General features: G+C 37.1%; 1 protein-coding gene across 1 annotated transcript; it reads left to right on the top strand.

Annotated features, from left to right (window-relative positions):
• The first annotated feature begins 704 nt into the window (after positions 1–704).
• Positions 705–8,165, top strand: LOC145691690 (uncharacterized). The gene is made up of 3 exons (XM_081767030.1): positions 705–726; positions 6,553–6,757; positions 7,878–8,165. Exons 1-3 carry the CDS (start codon positions 718–720, stop codon positions 8,006–8,008), a joined length of 345 nt encoding a protein of 114 aa, XP_081623156.1. The 5' UTR covers positions 705–717; the 3' UTR covers positions 8,009–8,165.
• Positions 8,166–18,477: the final 10,312 nt, after the last annotated feature.

The raw sequence follows: 18,477 nt of genomic DNA, 5'->3' as shown, positions 1-18,477 counted from the left end.
CCCACGAACATGCACCGAGCCTAAGGGAGATAGTGTTGATGAGAAATGTATGTAACGTTGGAATGAATAAATGGGAGGAAACGGGAGAGCCCCGACAAAACCCACACACACGGTGTTTGTCCACCACAAAGCTCACTTAGCGCGAGCTGACATCGAACCAGGGACTCTACGGACCAGAGGTGAACGCTCTACCACTGAGCCATCACCAGCCCCATATGAGATTGAGTGTTTCAATTCCTTGCTTTGTTGAAATTCTACGTACGCTACTGGGTTTATGTGTTTTCTTTATTAAAAATTCCACATGTGATTTACCTCTGCTGCTTTTCACTTCAAAAGAAACGAAAAATTAGAAGAGTTGAGTTGAGTTGATTTTAGTTTAGCGTTCCTTTCAGCAGCGAGGCTATATGAGACGTGGACCTACTGAGTAACGTGGAATCCGAACCACATGAGCTCCCGCCGGGAATCGAACCCGGGTCTCCCACGCCAAAGGCGCGTACGCTAACCGCTTAGCCACGGAGGAGTTCACGAAAAATTAGAAGAAAATGAATCAATTTTGCCCTTTCCTATAATTTTCATTTCCTGGATAAATTTTGAACAATGAAATTCCATTAAAAGTGATTTCCTTCCATAGAATACGTTATTTGAAGTATAAAAGCACCGTTAAACAGTTCTTCAGTTAAGTATCATTCAAGAGAATACACAAACGACACTACAACCATGTCTAAGGTAACAACATATATTACAGTTCTTTTTTCAAGTGTACTAATTATTACAATGTTAATTACTGTTTCATTGTTGTACCCAATTGTGTCCATATTAATAATGATGTGATCTAAGCAAATAGGATAAAGTACAAGCGATGTTTATTTTTGGATTTAAGTCCTAGTCCTAGTTAAAGCATGATTTTTTCCTTTTCTGTTGGTCACCTGAGGAAAAGAAACATACTTGCCTTGTGTGTCTATGATAAGCGTACACAGAGAAAAACTTCACTGCTATTCAGTTCCACCAGATGAACCTGCCAAATGTATAGCTATGGCAACTCAACATATATAGTTAAGTGACTGTTGTGAAGTACGGAATAAGCAGTGTATCAGACGTTATATTGGCTGTGTTACTGAAAGCACATAGTAAAACAGTATGGCAGGAAGCTGCTTACCAATCAATCGGGCTCATGTACTGGATAAGTTTAGCTAATTACATTTTACGAGACATGCTCAGTTATCATACTCATACGTTTGGCATGTGCATCTGTATCTGAACAGCAGTGATTTTTTTCTCTGTGTACGTGCATGGCTCGGGTTCGATTCCCCCTAAGCACATGTGGTTCGGATCCCGCGTTAAGCTGTACATCCATGTCTCATGCAGCCTCGGTGGTAAAACCTCCAACAACCAACCAACCAAAGTTAGCATGTCTACCTCATAACAACGGAGCTTGGTTTCTATGAGTTTATGAAGTATATGTTATTACAACAGCATCGTCGAGTACATGAGGGAGCTGCCAGGATCACCTCCAGTTTAGATAGCCCAAGCCCTTGCGACAATATCCTTTGTGCTGATCGTATGTAGCTTAACTAAACGGCATCCACCCTTTCGTAGACTTGAGAGTGAATTTTAATACTTTTCATGACATCCGAAATAGTGAGTTATAAACATGGAAGCCATGTTACTGTAATTCTTAACATAACGTTTTTAATTCAGGAAATTATTCGAATCTTTCGTATATTCTTTACAACAAGGTGGGGAAAGAAACATATCATCCTATCTTTGTTCTATTCAAGTTGTGCGAAATAAATAGGCTAGACAACTGATTCCGATCAAAATATTCAGGCAAAGAAGTATATGTAAAGGCAAACAAAAGCTCTATTTGGGAAAGACATTGAGGAATGCAAGAAATATAAAAGTAATGTTTCATATAGCTCAGTTTCGCATATATATGTGAAGTGATATAATAGGTACCACTTTCCAGCTATCTCCATCTATGTACTTCTTCTAAATAGAGACGAGGTCTTAGACCTAAGCTAAGTTCAGTCATGATTTCAGACACTTTCTCTCGGAGAGAATTTCAATACACAGGAGGTTAAAGTAGATTGTGGTAATACTGGTAACCCTTATTGAGCACGGTCGGAGTTTTTCCTTGGGAGGAATTTTCATAGTTTCGGATAGATAATGCTCCCCAGACACTCCCTAAAATTATCGCTGGACAACTCTTTTGGAAACAAGATGATGATGTGGAGAACAGTCTATACTTATTGTTAGGGTTGATATTCCATGATAGCCTAGTCATTCGGTAATTGTGCCGGATTAAAGCCTCGAATGTGGGTTGTAGTTCAGGTTAAGAGTCTTACTTAGTTCCATACTTTATAACCTTGGTGTTGATTAAAAGTACAAAATAAAACTTTAGAAAAACCTTCTAAATCGACTCTGTGAACCATTGAATCGCATTTGAAACAAATTCTGCCTCCAATTAAAGATCGAACCATGATTATCCGTTTAGGGGACAAACCCTTACTGGCCACAGCATCAATCTCAAGACATTAAAATAATATTATTCAGTATTTATAATAATAGAGTGAATTAGTGCAATTCAAAAGAGCTAATTGATCCTGAGAAAGTCTTTGTTGTGATTGACTTTTAAGCAGTTTGGTTTTAAAAAATAACACTCATCTAAGTATTTACTTTGTCTGTCCGTATGTCCGTCCGGGAGAGATAAAAACCTCAACAGCTACTTGATGAATCACTATCAATTTTGACACTGATATAAAGATTCAAAAGCTAGAAATCGTATTCGTTCATGACTGTGATATACAGTCCGGATTTCCAATATTTCCAACAAATAAAATATTTCCGGTTTTAAACTGTATCATTATATTAAGAAAAACGTTAATAGATAGCAAGAATCACTTTTCCCTGAAATCGATTTAGCGTTCTGAGAATGGGCACTATCTTCTCTCTCAATCCTCTTTTCAGAGGGGGGACTTATTGCTTGAGTGGTAGACCTCTTGTCCGTAGGGTCTCTCTTTGGATCCCCGGCCAAGTAAGTTTGTGGTGGACAACACCATGTCCGTTATTTTTCTCGTGTACTTTTATTTTCTCCCACATTCTCATTCCATCAATTATACGATTTGCGTTCACTTGCTTTAGTTATCCTCCTCCTTTATTCTAAAGGGCAAAATCGTGGGATGTTAAACCTAAAGATTTCCTTTCATTCCATTTAACCTTCAACTTAACCCTCTATTCAAGCCAAAAGTGACAGAAATGAACAACTTCCGGTTTTAACGATCGCTACACTGTGAAACTGGTATTAAATGGCAAGAATGCAATGCGCATGTTGGAACTTCTTTATCGATTCACCGAACTACGCACTTTTTCTTCATTAGCAACTTTTTATAAGACTTTAATAGCGCCCAAGATCGAATACTGCTCTCCCATATGGGCCATGGCAGCACTTACACATCTCTCCAGACTTGATTCTGTTCTCAATTTCTTCATCGCTATAGTCCGTTTTCGTGTTCCTGCACTTCGAATATTATCTAAGAAGGAACTCTTGCGACATCTTAATATTCAGACTCCTGAAGTACGCAGAACTATCTCTGACCTGAAATATTTACATAAAATAGTTAATGGAAGCTTAAGATCGGAAATATTACTTCAGGAACTATCCTTACGTGTCCCTTCCCGCATCACCCGGAATACCCACCTATTCCATCTTGCCCGTCCTAGGTTGGCTGTTATACAGAGGTCTCTTTTTTATAGAATACCAAACTGTTATAATCAAGTAACAACTGATGTGGACATTTTGTCGAGCTACCCAGTGTTTGAAAGAGCAATTAAGCGAGCTTTGACGGAATAGTTTTACTCTTACACTCTTTTTTCTGTTGTTGTTATTGTTACCTTGTTTTTTTTTCTTTCTTTTGTTAGCATGTCCCTGTGTAAAATGGCAAAGTTATGCTGGATCTGGGAATTTGTTCAATAAATAAATAAATAAAGAAGCGGCTTTCATCAAACAATTAAACATCACTAGAATATATGGCCTATGTTTAGCAGAAGGGGTCCAGGTCTTTTTTCTATAAAATGTTACAACTTTGATAATTTCTGTTCACATTCGGTTATTTTAGGATAGGTTAGGTTAGTTTATGTTAGGTTAGTTTAGGTTAGGTTAGTTTAGTTTGTGTTATATTAGTGTAAGGGTTCCGTATAATTTTCCAAAAATTATAGAATTTCACTTATTTCTAGTAATATTAGGTTACTTTAGGTTAGTTCAGGTTAGGTTAGGTTAGTTTATGTTAGGTTAGGTTAGATTTGGTTACGTTATGTTACGTCTAAGTACTTGCATCATTCAATTCTCCTGTAAATTTTGTGTTTTTACGTGCTTCTGGACCCCTTGTACTAAACATACTCCGAATATATTTAATATGTAATCTCTCCGCCTTCAACATTGGGAAAATATCATGTTCTACCAATCAAACTCCTTCTGATGACGTACATGTGACAATGCTACTTAGTTTCAGTGTGTTATTACCATAAAACTTTACAGAAACCATTTCCGCAGTCTGTTCCGCTCTCACGTGAAGTACTTTCTGAGTTAGTAGGTTAACAGCTTACTCTATTACGGCAGTGGCGTATACTTCTGTATAAATTTGGAGGGTGAAGCCTTCAGGTATGCGTGGTCCGTTGTCACATGTAATCTAACGAGACATTAATTTGAAACTCCACACAAATACGTTCTCTTAAACACACTTCGGAAAAGCCGAAGCCTTGTCTATTGTACTGAGCATCAGCACGATAACATTTCGTCGATAAGTGTTACCTGACATCAATATTCTAAAACATTTAGTAACACCTAGTACCCTAAGAAAATCGTCAGAACTTGTCTGTTCTATCACTAAAACGTTTAATATGCTACGCTTAAATAATTTTCTACTTCGAGTATTTTAGTTATTAATTTTCTCTAAATCACTTAAATTTCCAGTAATTTTAAACTTTATGTAATTTCTTTATCTATTTTTTATTGTTTTATTCACGTGCATTACAAATTTCAATATGTTTCATTACTATACTGTGTATTCACATAATAAAAATAAATTCGTTTCCTGTCATCTCTGTTTGAAGAAATGGTGTGATTTTGATGAACATTTTAATAATTCACTTCATGCTTAAGGTTTCAAGCAGATTATTAATATGTCTGTAGGTTACTGACAAATCTTCAACTTGAGTTTGTGTCACCTGGGGTAAACATGAAATTCGGCACTTCCAATTTACACATATATTGCTCATTTAGACGCCTTTTCTATCACATGCCCGATTTCTCCTCCCTAATGTAGCCCTTGTTCCCGAAATTTCAGTGAAACAGGTCTTTGATTAATAATGTGGCCAATAACAGTCTACTAGCCAAAGTCCAATAGGAGGAACTGTTGATATAACATAGATTGCCTAAAGTAGATCTATTTTTCATCTCTTATGGTGTAGTTAGTGTACAAGCCTTTGGCGTACGAGACCCGGGTTCGATTCCCTGATGGAAGCTCATGTGGTTCGGATCTCATGTTAAACATAAGTCCACGTTTCATATAGTCTCGCTGTTAAACGAGACGGAAAACTTAAAATTAAATCAAATCAAATCATCTCCTAGGATAATTCTTAACGTCGGTGTTAACGACTCTCATGGGAGTTGTTGTTTCCAAAGGAGGCATTGTAACGAAACAGTCCGATTGTGGCCAATACTCTTTAGGGGACAGAAAGCCAGTACATTTAATAAATTATCAAAAGTTTATATTGTTTTAGCAATTATAATGTCGCTTCTTCAAGACTAATTTTAAAAAATAATGATTTTTTATGGTTCTTACACGACATTGTCCAAGTTTTACATTCCTCATTGTGCATGGGTGGCTTGGATTAAGACGAGGGGACGTTGGGTACTAGATCCAAAAAGGTTAAAAACTACTACCTCAGGGCTTCCTGCTAACTTTTCGGTCTGTCAGAAACCTTAAAAATATTAATCAAAGCACAAATGTGAACATTTTTTATTGTTAATTTCGATAGATTTGTTGATAGCTGAGATTACAGGAATTTCCTAGAAGACATGGATGACTATTGTCTTTTATTTATTTATTTATTTACTTACTTATTTATTTTCAACATATTCTGCATAATAGCTTGGAGATACATTATTTTAATGTTCTCTTATAACGGTACAATGGTACCTTATGGTACCTTGTATATTAATACTAGGCTTGTACAATAATGCTACATTATATATTAATACTAGCTTGCTGATTTATATATGCAGAAGAAGAAAAAGAAAATAGATATGTGAATGTTTATAAAATATAGATTTTTCAATGTTTAAATTAATAAGGTTTGTGGCAGCCCGTTGGCATGACAACATAATATACTGAATATAAATAAAATGGAAGAAAATCACTAAAGGAAGTGTGTGTATTTATTTTAGTGTGGCTCTTGTTTAATTTAATTTGAGTTGCGAACCAAGGCTATACAGAGGTTATTTATCATATTTTGATTCATTATCGTTGTACTCTTATCCACTTATGTTTATAGCTTTTCGTCGTTTTCGCCTTGATGGCTATCATTGTGTTGGCTTCTGCCGCTGAACAAAAGAAAGCTTCGAAGGAAAAGAAAGCAACTGCAGAAGAGAAGAAAGAAGATTCTTTGGAAACAGCTAACTCTATTGGACTTGGCTACACTGGTCTTAGATCTGGTGGTCTCGGCTATGGACTTGGTCTTGAATATGGAAGATACATTGGTAAAATAGTTTAATTATTTCCAAGGATTAGTCGTAAGTCTTGCCATATTTACACAACTCCAAAAGTAGGTGCGTGTGTATCCCGGAATGAATGTTAAGTACAAAGTGAAACTTGGTTAAATGTTATTCTAGAGTGTATAAGTACGGAAATACTATCAGATCTTCTATTTATGGGGTATTTTCCTTCCTGATAAGATCTTTTAAGCTCCCAATGCGTGTTATTTACCGTAAGTCAATTGAATAACACCAGATTCTATAATATTTAACTAAAACGTTTTCTCATCCTTTCTCATTTATTTGCCATTTTGTATAAAATTCCAATGCCTTTCCATAACAGCAAAAGAATTCGCTTTTACCATACGCTGAGGTAATATTAATTGATTACCAACTGTAGATAATACGCTGGTATTCGTGACGAACTCTGACTTCCCCACTGGTCTAGTGCATAACACGTGTGTCTTTGTTGCACGTAGTCTCAAGGTTGGATTCCCGATGGGAGATCTTTGAAAATTGAATGCATTATGCAGGTTCGAAAGTTCCATCTTAAACTATTAACTTCAAGACTAACGTTACTTTGGTCCTGAAAAGGATTATCAAACTACTACCAACTGATTATCCTATACAAAACTTTTTTTTTTTTTTTTTTTTGAAGTTTAGCTTTGTATTGAAACTCAGAGTAAGGGCAACTTACGTACTTGAAGACTAGGACACAACAAATTTATTATTATTATTATTATTATTATTATTATTATTATTTATTTATTTATTTATTTATTTATTTTTGTTACAGGAATCTGAAAATACGTAAAAATATAGAGTTCGTTATAAATTTCGAGCTATACTGGTAATACAGAAAACATGGTCAATATTTATATGATTGAATCAAAACAAGTAGTTTGTCAAATTTTGACAAACCACCATTTATTAATTTTTTAGTAGTCTCCAATATCTAAGTAAACAGTTATGAAGAAGAGAGCTTACGGTATCTTATGTACATTTTAAAACAATTCAATTATAGTTATATTACTCTTAGTAATATACAGGAGAAGAAAATAATATAGAAATCCTTCTATAATGTAATACCATAAATAAATGACTGAATATTAACTTATTTTTCCAGGTTACCCACCGTACGCTGGTTATGGAGGTTATGGTCTTGGCTACAGAGGTTATGGCCTTGGTTATGGAGGTTACGGACTCGGCTACAGAGGTTATGGTCTTGGATACGGAGGCTATGGATACTATGGTTAAATAAATGTTTATTAATCGTTATGTGTTCAAAAGCAAAACATTACTGTACATAGACAATGTGTAAGAAGTATGTATGAATAAAAGTATCAAATAAGTAAAAGTGCCATTGCACAAAACACAGTATGGATTGAGAACGCAATTAAAGCGGACTATCTGTACGCACCTGTCGTTGTTGGGTTTTAACTCAGAAACTGAATACAAACGGGACGCACTCATTATTTCTGTCCTAACTTGGAAACAATGTAAGACTGAACAATTAAGTCTAAATATAAAATTTCAGGTGAAAATGTACACGGAGAGAGAAGTAATGAGAGTTTGAAATTTAGCATTGGAAGTAAAAAAGAAACACTTTTCTTTTTTTGCATTTGAGCGAAAATAAAATGATCTTAATTTCTTACTAGGGAAGGTTGCGAGGTGTTACTCTGATTTCATATCGATACAATGGTCAAACGACTCGATTTTACACATGAAACAATTACGCAAACGGAAAAATCCTGGATCGAAAGCCTGTTCGAATTACGAGCGTTCAAACTTCAAAATCAACAGATTTTGTAAAAAGTTTGAAGTAACTATTTTTGAGATACACGTTTCATTTTTGGTATCGAGGCGTTTTCTTGGATGCCCAGCACAGTGGTGAGGCCACAATATAAGCATTTTGTAAGATAAGGAAACTTATTATGGAGGAGGTGAAGGTAATGTTGTTTTACAAGTTGCAAATTGCCTTTTGTTTGTACACCGCCTCGATAGACTGATAAAATGTACTTGCCACCCCTGTTCGACTGCATTCATTCAGATCATACTTTCCTCTGTGGCCACCTTCAAATTGGACAATGACATTTGTCTCCGAAACACTTAGTCGTAAAATTAACGTGTTGGGAAATAGTGACCAAACTTCAGGGAATATTTTCGATAATCGGCGATCAGTATGGCCAAAAAACAAACAAATCGGCTAGCGACAATGTATGCAAACATTAGTTTTGTCCAAAATAAAAGCCACCTTTTTCAAAGCTTTGAGCGCACATTCCCGTTAATCATTTTCTTTTTTTTTGATTTTTAGGCGTATGTTGTTGCTGAATATCTTCAAATATTCTCTAGAACTTGACCAATATTTTCCCGTAATCAGCATTTCAATTCGCTGAAAACTAAAAGAACGATGGCAAGCGATGGTGTATTGAAGCACCGTCTTCCGGAATGCATAAGCATAGCCCGACAAGGTTCGGAGTACCGCTCAGGATAGATTCGCGGGCGACCGGCCTGGCGCTGCGCGATCAATTTGAGTCGCTATTTTCGCGCGATTGACTACAAATGAAATGCCGGCGATGTACACTGATATTTGTATTCACTTTCAGTGCCAGCCTGTAGTGGATAATTTATTTGGATTACCTTCATTTTAACAATAAACTGGATTAAGTTCATTTTAACAGCTGATCCTGACAAAACAATACATTGGAGACAGAGCCTTTTAAGAAAACACTGGTCTCACTCCTACCTCCTACAGAAGGGAAAGAACATCAATATATAAATTATTACAAGATTAATTATGAATACCACGACGTTCTTGATTGAATTTCGCAAGCCTGGCAAAACGTTTCGGAGACAAATGCCATCGTTCAGTTTGAAGGTAGCCATACAGGAAAGTGATATTTGAATGATAATACAGTCGAATAGGGGTAGTAAGTATATTTTATTAGCTTATCGATACTATGTGCCTAACAGGAGGCAATTTGCAAGTTGTAAGATGCCATTACTCTTCACCCCCTCCTCAACAAGTGCCCTTATCTTGCAAACTGTGTATAGTTTTACCTCAATACTATGTTGGGTACCCAAGAAAACTTCCCGATACCAAAAATGAAGCGTCTATCTCAAACATTGGTAACTTCAAACTATTCGCAAAATCTGTTCAATTTTGATCTTTGAACGCTCGCATTTCGAACACGCTTCCGGTCGAGGATTTGTCCATTTGCGTATTTTTTTCATATGTAAAAACGAGCCGATTGAGCATAGTATCGATATGAAGTCAAAGTAACACCTCGCGACCTTCTTTAGTTAGAAGGTTTAAACAATTGAATATCTGATTAACAGATTAATCACCCAAACCACTTGACTATCTCTTACGCATGTCTAAATAGTTACATTCTAATTGTTACTGACCGATTAGGCCAGATTCAAAAACTTTTTCAAATTGATTTTCAATGGTAAGCTTCACTTCAAACCATGATAACTTCCCTCCGTGTGCACTTTTATCTGAAATCTTGTATTTAAGCATAGTTAACCCTTCTCTAAAAGTGTCCAAGTGTGCCACCGAGCCTCAGTTGACCATTAGTTATTTCGGTCCTGCTATTCTCATGTTACTTTTATTACAATGCACTGATTTAAAATGTACGAAAACATATACCCTAACAGCACAATCACATAGCAGGCATATGCTTATCATGTTTCCTCAGGTACATGGGAATGTGTCCAGTATGGGCCTTATGTACCTCTGAGAGAGAAATCACATGGATGGCAAGTGATTGTCCGCCACTAGGCACATGCCTGACATGTACCTGCGGAACGTGCCTAATATGTTCTAGTTATGATCCTCATGCCGTAAGCGTCAATAAACTACAAAATTACTCACCCAAAATATCGCCTATATGCGTAATATGTTTACATTAAGGTGAGTCTAAAAACACTTTAAACAAGTAAAGAAATGTACTCCAGGGTGGGCACGAACCACCAACCCTTGGATTACTAGCCGCGTGCTCTACCGACTTTTTTGGAGTCATTTTTATTGCAAAAATTATTACATAACATATGTACATATAATATTGATAACAGAGAAAGAATCACAAAGCACAAAAGATAGCACTGCAACACAATTGAAAAGAAATCATATTAAATATATTCATACAAAATTCACACACAGACACAGAAAAAAATAGTAAACAGCAGTCGGCCAGTGAGCAAAATAACGTAATCGTAGATCTGGAGGTATTGTTCCAAAGGGACACTGTAGTTTATAAATATACATTGCTTGTGTCTTCAGCTTATTTTCTGTAAGTAATATATCCGCTGTGTGAATAGTTAACCACACTATAGTATTGTGTTTAGGACGTGGATTATATTTAAAATCCGGCAAAAGGAAAAAAGGCACACTATTAATAAACTGTGAATCAACACGGAGTATGCGTGCGATAATGTTTGTATAACTACACCACATACGCTGAGTATAAAGACAGGCTTGCAAGCAATGTCAACTTGTCCACATCGGATATATTGAGCATCAGGTTGAAGACCGATTTCCCATGCTCTATGGTTAGTAAGAAATATATTATGCACTAAACTATATCATAACTCTCTCATTCCAGGTGGTAAAAAAGAAGAATTAATATTATGCGAAATTTGCTCCCAAGAACAATTTGCGTGTCGTGTGACACATTTAGGGGGGAAGAAAATTTGCATAATAAGTATACAATTGCTTGACACTCATGTCTTCAACAGCTGTGTGACTTTTAAGAGCATACGCGATGTCTAAAATGACGGTGCGGAGGTAATGATGAGGTTGAGACCAGCTCTGGATAGAAATATGTGCACTGAGAGTCACGTGTCTAAGACATCGCATGATATTTTAGCAGAGAAAGACTCAGAAAAGGAAGGTAAGAGTTCGCACGTGCAATTTAATAACAGACAACGACCTTGAAGAGCCACGTCTTTAATACTTAACCCTCCTACTTGCTTACTGGTACACACATTTCTACTATGAACGCGTAGTGGTGTTTGATACCACAAAAAGGCAAACAGATGTTTGTTAAGTGTGTTTTCGTGTGATACAGAAAGATCAAAAATCTGCATACTATAGTACAATAAACTGCAAGCAAACATTTTTAAGAAGGTCGCTCTCTTATGTAACGTAAGATTTCGTGCTTTGTGTTTATAAAGCAAGTTAATGACCTTAGGAACAACAGCTCCATATGTTGCTTGAATAGATGCTTTTATACTGTTATGCCAAATAATGACTAGAATTTTAGGAGTGCAAACTACAGGGAAGTGGGAGGCAAAAGTGCAAGAAGACGTATTATTCAAACAGAATAGTTTAGTTTTCGTGGGATGTAATTCCGCACCGGACAGTTGACTAAATATCTGAAGATTATTAAAAATGGTATCTTACTGTGTATTTCAGATGTAAAGCATCACGGGCAATAGCCAATGGTGCGCGATATTCCGCGCGGTGTTGCCGGATCATGGACTCCCCTTTCCCTTCTCGCTCTTCCTCCAGTTGAGGTTATGACATACATTTTCAACATTATTCGCAATGTAAATATACTATTCCAGCAAACTCAAGAATTTTGACTGTGCATCCTAGAAGTATATATAGCAATTAATTTACTTACCTATTAACTTTTCCAGTGGATATGCTAAACACTCGTCTTCAACACTACTTTCACTATGTCAGTTAATATTTCGTCATTGTCTGAATCTGAGTCTTGTAAATTTATCATGGGCTAAAAAAATGTAAACACAAAAAATAATTCTTCGAGACTGATTTCGTAGCACTTTATTTTTTATTTTTATTTATTTTTTTATTTTTTAAGAAGGCTCAGCACTTGTACTCGGTTTGCTTAAGGACATTGTCAACTATAATTTTGGAGAAGAAACGAACTACAGTACAACGAAAGAAAGTAACCCAGACACTGATGAATTCTGTTTATGCTAGAAGAGAAGTTACGTTCCAACACAACTAGCACCTTTCCTTGTTTCCTTCTCAGTTTTCATAACAAATAACTTTCTTGTGCTTGGTCTAGGTCACACAAAAACAATCCGTCTGATTCCTTAGCAAGTCCATATGATCGAGTTTGTTTTGGGTTACGATAATTTACGACACCATTCAGACGCCTGGTGCTTTTGAATCCCTGCTGGAGGAGGAAAGAGGGAATAAGTGGTCGCATATATGTAAGGTAGTGAAACGTGAAGAAAGAAAAAACATACTGCGTTTTTTCTGTCGAGTAAGGAAAAATTTATCCCGAAGTAAATTTCAAAACAATATTACGAACTTCCCATACTTTGTTCTTACGATGTTAGGCATATTATATATATATATATATATATATATATATATATATATATATATATATATATATATATATATATAAATGAATCAGATTCCAAAGGCGTGTAGCCACGGGGGAAAAGGGGGCCCTGTCTTTCCAAACTATTTCCAACTCCGAAATGAAGTTCGTGGTATGTGTTTAATAAACTTATTTAATAGTTAATGCAAATGAGGGACGTTTATAATAAAATATGAATTTTTTTTTAAATCAAACATCATCAATGCGGTTTCTGTACCTAATTAAAACAACTAAAATTAACCATATGCTTTATATTCTCATTTCCCTAACTGAGAGCACACCGTATGAACTCTCTATTAGATTATTGCATAATAATATCTGAGTTGATATTTTTTCGAGTTTTTTTTTTCCTTTACTGTTTTAACCCATATAAATACAAAGTCAGATAAACAGACTACTATAAACAGCATTTGTTTTCTTATGAATAGGTTATTGATTCATCTACAATCCGGTTTTCAACTCAGTACTGTCAACATCCGTCTTTTGATAAGGTAGCATCGTGAAAATATAACATGTGTATAGTATGTATGGTGAGTTAAAATGCTTTCATATTCTGAAAGAGATCATTTGTTCTCTTTTAAATGTGTAAAAAGCTTTCCTCCCCCTGAAAGTAATGTTCCCCTAGAACAACCTGCTGGTTACACCCATGATTATTCTATAATAAAAGTTGAGTTCTATTTCCAAATTGAAGAAAAATCCACTGGAAATTAGACGCGGGACTCATCGCTCGTTGTACTAATTGTTTTATATGGTAACCTTTAAAAGCGTGTATCATAACAACCAGTTGACATAAAAAGATGTAGTTTTCACGTATGTGTTCGTAATTCTTTTCTCTACTTCGTAAAGTGAGCAGTTGATGTGCTAATACAATATTTCTAATAAGCGCCTCTGGTATTGTCAAAATTCGCAGTAGTGCGAGAAGTCAGCGTGCGGACTGCTTGTCGCGAATTGTCAACACCGCTCAAAGCCAATTGGACGCCGCGTGAAGCCAACTCAAGGCCATGCCGCTTATCATCTGAAATCTGTTATAATCCCGTTGTGAACGAAAGAAAAAACATATATCATCTATGTAAGTCTGAAGTTTAATGGTAGCTGGAAGGACATACAACATAGTCATTTCAGTCCGGATCTTATGCAGAATCGCCATAACAACAATGCTGTAGAGCATTGGGGGATAAAGGGCACCCCTGAATAAGCCTCCGGTTAATTGGGAAGGCTCCGTTCAGTTTAATTTGGGCAGTACGCTGGGCGTATAACACCTTAAGCATATTTAAATATATTGGGCCATAATGGAACCTGTCGAGAACTGTAAATAAGTACTGATGGCTTAGTTTATCGAACGCTTGAGAAACGTCAGTAATCACAAGCGCGGCATTTAAATTCGGACGACTTTCAAAATATGCTATCGTGTCCCTAATATTCGCTAAAGCAAGGTAGATAGGATACTGCTTATCGGGGCCAAATTGTTCCGATAACAGAATGGAACTTGAAGTATTACGTAACCGGGCTGCTAGAACTTTGGCGAGACGTTTATGATCACAACAGGCATGACTAATAGGTCGAAAATGATTGATTCGCGTGCTCTTGACCTGTTTAAGAATGATAGCATGATAGTCATGTAAAAGCTGAGAGTAGTAATTATATTGTTCATGAAATCGCTGTGACCGATCTCTGCTGTATTCTTTGCGGATTTGTTTCAAAGCTGATATGCCCCGTTGTTCCCACCATTGGATAATATTGGTCTTTCTCAAATGTTACTTATTTATTTCTCTCCAGCGCTGGCGTAGCAGCTGCTGGAATTCTGGCTCAGAAAGCATGCCGGTATTTAAATGCCATAAGCGATTATATTTCAGAAGCTTTTGAAGTGGTAACTGGATAGTCATAACTAGTCCCATGTGATCCGAAAAACAAACTGGGATCCTTTCAATAGATTGCACATTTGGAAGTAAAGATTTGAGATATAAAAAGAATCAAGACGTGAAGACCCAGTGGCTTCGAAATACGTGTGCCCAGGATTGTGGGGATGAAAATGACGCCAGACATCACATAAATTAAATTTATTAATAACCTGTAATAAAGTAGGACAGAAGTTCGAAGTAGAAGTGGAATCTTGAGCGGAAACTATACTGTTATGATCTCCGCCCCATATAATCAAACGGGAATTGTCATGTAATTCGGAGGCTACCTCGAAATTAAACAAATTATGACAGTCACGCCATCTGTGAGTACACGCGGGTGCATAGGAGGTGCAAAATCGAACATTATCCACATTTCCAGTAATAATCCTGCCGTTAGGGTGCTTGTATAACTGTTCAAAGTTTAAATCGTTGCGAAATATAAGAGCAGTACCTGTGCCGTTAACGGTTTCGTTGGGAAGGTGTGCTTGTAAAGACCTTGAAGTTGGGTTACGGTCACTTCCTGGGCAAACAGTATATCAAGTGAGTAGCATTTAATAAAACCAAAAACTGCACTATGCTTGGTAGGAGACGTGAGACCATTAAAATTTACCGTTCCTACTTTAAAAGGAGTACATTGGGGGCTGCAATGAAAAGTGCGGAGCGGGTTGGAGGACACACCAACAAAACAGAAGACGCAAGGAAAGGAGCAAAAAGACGCAATATAAACAAAAACAAGAGTCCCAAAAAGACCACTAGCATATTCTCACTGTGTAGCGGTGGTGTCCAAAGTCACGTGGAAAACCTCCCCATCAATAGGGTGAGCAGTAGCTTCTAATTGAGACATTTGTCTTAATCTAGTACGGGTTACTCTGCTAGTCGAATTATAGGAGGTCTTCCCGATCAGTTTCAGAACTTTGCCCGTATTAACCTCGTGGCTGGAGCGTTTCTTCTCTTTAAGTTATTCACTAATATGGGGTTCATTAATGCCGTCAACACTGGAGGTAGGCATAATCTGGGGACCGCTACAAGTCGAGTCGAGCACATCGGAGAGAGGTGGCACTGAGTCAGGGTGGATCACTAACCACAACTACAGGCTGAGTATTGCCTGAAATATCGGATGTTAGTGGCTGGGGTCCACGACATTCGGGCGTCTTAGATAAGTCACCTACCTTATTTATGTCTGGGTTAAACTCAGAGAGAAACTGGCAAGCCAGGAAGAGGGACCTGTAAGGATGCATCACTGGGCCAGGACACAGAAACCGCCTCGCAGGGGATTGTCGGTGCAGGGTCATCCAGAGTTGTCGGCGTGGTACTAGGAGCGGGACAAGTCTTAGTGTTCAACAGCGGGAAAGCACTATAATTATGAATAGCAGGCATATCCTTAAGTCGTAATATAAGTCGAAGAATTCGGTTACACGAAGTAGAATTTCCAGAAGGAGCACTGGACCGATCATCTAAACGGCCGCGAAATGTCCGGCAATCACACTGAGACACCAAATGCTTGTCGCTTCCACATTTCGCACAAGTTTTTGTCTGTCCGGGGCACGTCACCTAACAGCGAAGAGAAGTAAGAGTAATATAGAAAGGAATATTCTTTTCAAGAATCATTTTCACAACTTTGCGGCCAGTACGTAATTTAAAGTAATGGCCGTCAGTATAAAGTTCGTTACTAATGCTAAGAATGTCACCATAAACTTGTAGCATCTGTTTCACTTTGGTATCAGTAATTTCCATAGGACACGTACCAATTCAATTGCATGAGAAGCTGAGTCAAGCGGAAGATTCTAAGTGCCTTCGCCATCTACATACGTCACTTTATTGTCAAATTTATTAATAATCTGTTCACACTGCTGTTGCGTAATTAATTTGATATATAAAAGTTTACGTGGAAAATCGAGTTCGGTACTGAGAACTGCATCTTGTGAAAATTCAAAAGTGGTTCGTATCCACTCGTGGAGCGAAATCGAATTGGGGACTATTCGAAGTGTATTAAGCCTGATGTTGGCCATCTTATTCACTCGTAATCTTGCACTACTCTCAACAAAAATGGGGAGAAATCACCCAAATGAAATCGTAAGCTCACTTGTTGAAAACTATAAAGCACAACATAAAACTAAAAAAAAGAAACAATCACCACTTGGAGAATCAGCACCAAAGCGCGAGCAACAGAGGACGTGTTGCCTCTACGAAAACTCAGGCGCAACTGTCTAGACCAGCGGGGAGGGCACCACTGAGTCACAGTGCCCCTCAAGCTTTGCATTCATGTTATGTTCCCCATGCCGTAAGCGTCAATAAACCACAAAATTACTCCCCCAAAATATGTTAAATCGCCTATATGCGTAATGTGTTTACATTAAGGTGAGTCTAGAAAACACTTTAAACAAGTAAAAAATGTACTCCATTGTGGACGCGAACTCTCAGCCTTTAGATTACTAGCCGCGTGCTCTACCGGTCTTGGCCACGAAGGCGATGAAAACAACATCGCTTGCAGAGAGATAAATTGTTGAGGTCTTTTGAATTTGCCTAATCAGAGTGCTCATTTAACAGCGAATACTCGACGATAACCGTTTGTCATCAGATAAAATCTACTTGCCATGTAATTTTATAACAAAATGTCAAGTGTCTATTTACTTTACTTCATGGTTCTTCCATATTCACTTTCAAAGGATCGGTGACAGTTGCCATTCCTAATAGCACATAATGTATGTGCCATTTAGGTGTCCTAGCTACTTTTTAGGTTCCCGACACTTGGCACACATGATATTCATGTGCTTAGTATGTTCTTGAGCTACCTATAGTTTTAGGTACTTGTTACACCTAATTGATATTTGCAACTATGTACTACAAATATAGCATTTATATACCTGGCTCAGTTTCGCACTCTAACAGTCATTTGTTTTTATGTCGTTATTTCGGACATATATCTCTCATGTCCTAATTACGTCCTTTAGGTATAGTCTGTCAGGAAAGTAAATGTACACCTGTTTTTTGAGTATGGCATTCCTGCGCTCCATCCATGGAGATTATGAGAATTAAATCAATCAAATGTTTACTCAGCAGCAAGAAGAAAAGTCTAATCTGAATAAGACATTGTAGAGGGGCACAAACTGTGAATACGAATAGTGCATAGTGTAAACAAAGGACGACATTGAAAGAGAAAGCCAGAAACAGCTGCTAAACGGAGAAAAAGAGCAAAGATTGTCGAAGTGGGCACATAAAATAGAAATAGAACAAATACACCGACAACTAAGCGTTCACGAAGATCATATCTTGGTGTAGTGGTTAAGAGGCTAGCTTACAAATCCGAAGGACGCCAGTTCGAATCCCCTGGAAGAAGGTTTTTTTTTTTCAAATTTTGTTAATAATGCATACAGCTCATAAGAGATGGTAAAAGAGGTCACATTTAGTATTTCGTAGCAATTATTATTGGTAATATTTAGTATTAATAATAGTTTTTCTCTTT

Source organism: Thermobia domestica, chromosome 8, assembly GCF_964235325.1.
Source record: "Thermobia domestica chromosome 8, izTheDome1.hap1.1, whole genome shotgun sequence".
Classification (NCBI taxonomy): domain Eukaryota; kingdom Metazoa; phylum Arthropoda; class Insecta; order Zygentoma; family Lepismatidae; genus Thermobia; species Thermobia domestica.
The sequence above is the reverse complement of the archived record's forward strand: the minus strand, read 5'-3'. Positions and strand labels throughout refer to the sequence as shown.

Coding starts and splice junctions, on each gene's coding strand:
- LOC145691690 (XM_081767030.1), top strand. Junction 6,758..7,877: donor TGAATATGGAAGATACATTG/GTAAAATAGTTT, acceptor TTATTTTTCCAG/GTTACCCACCGTACGCTGGT.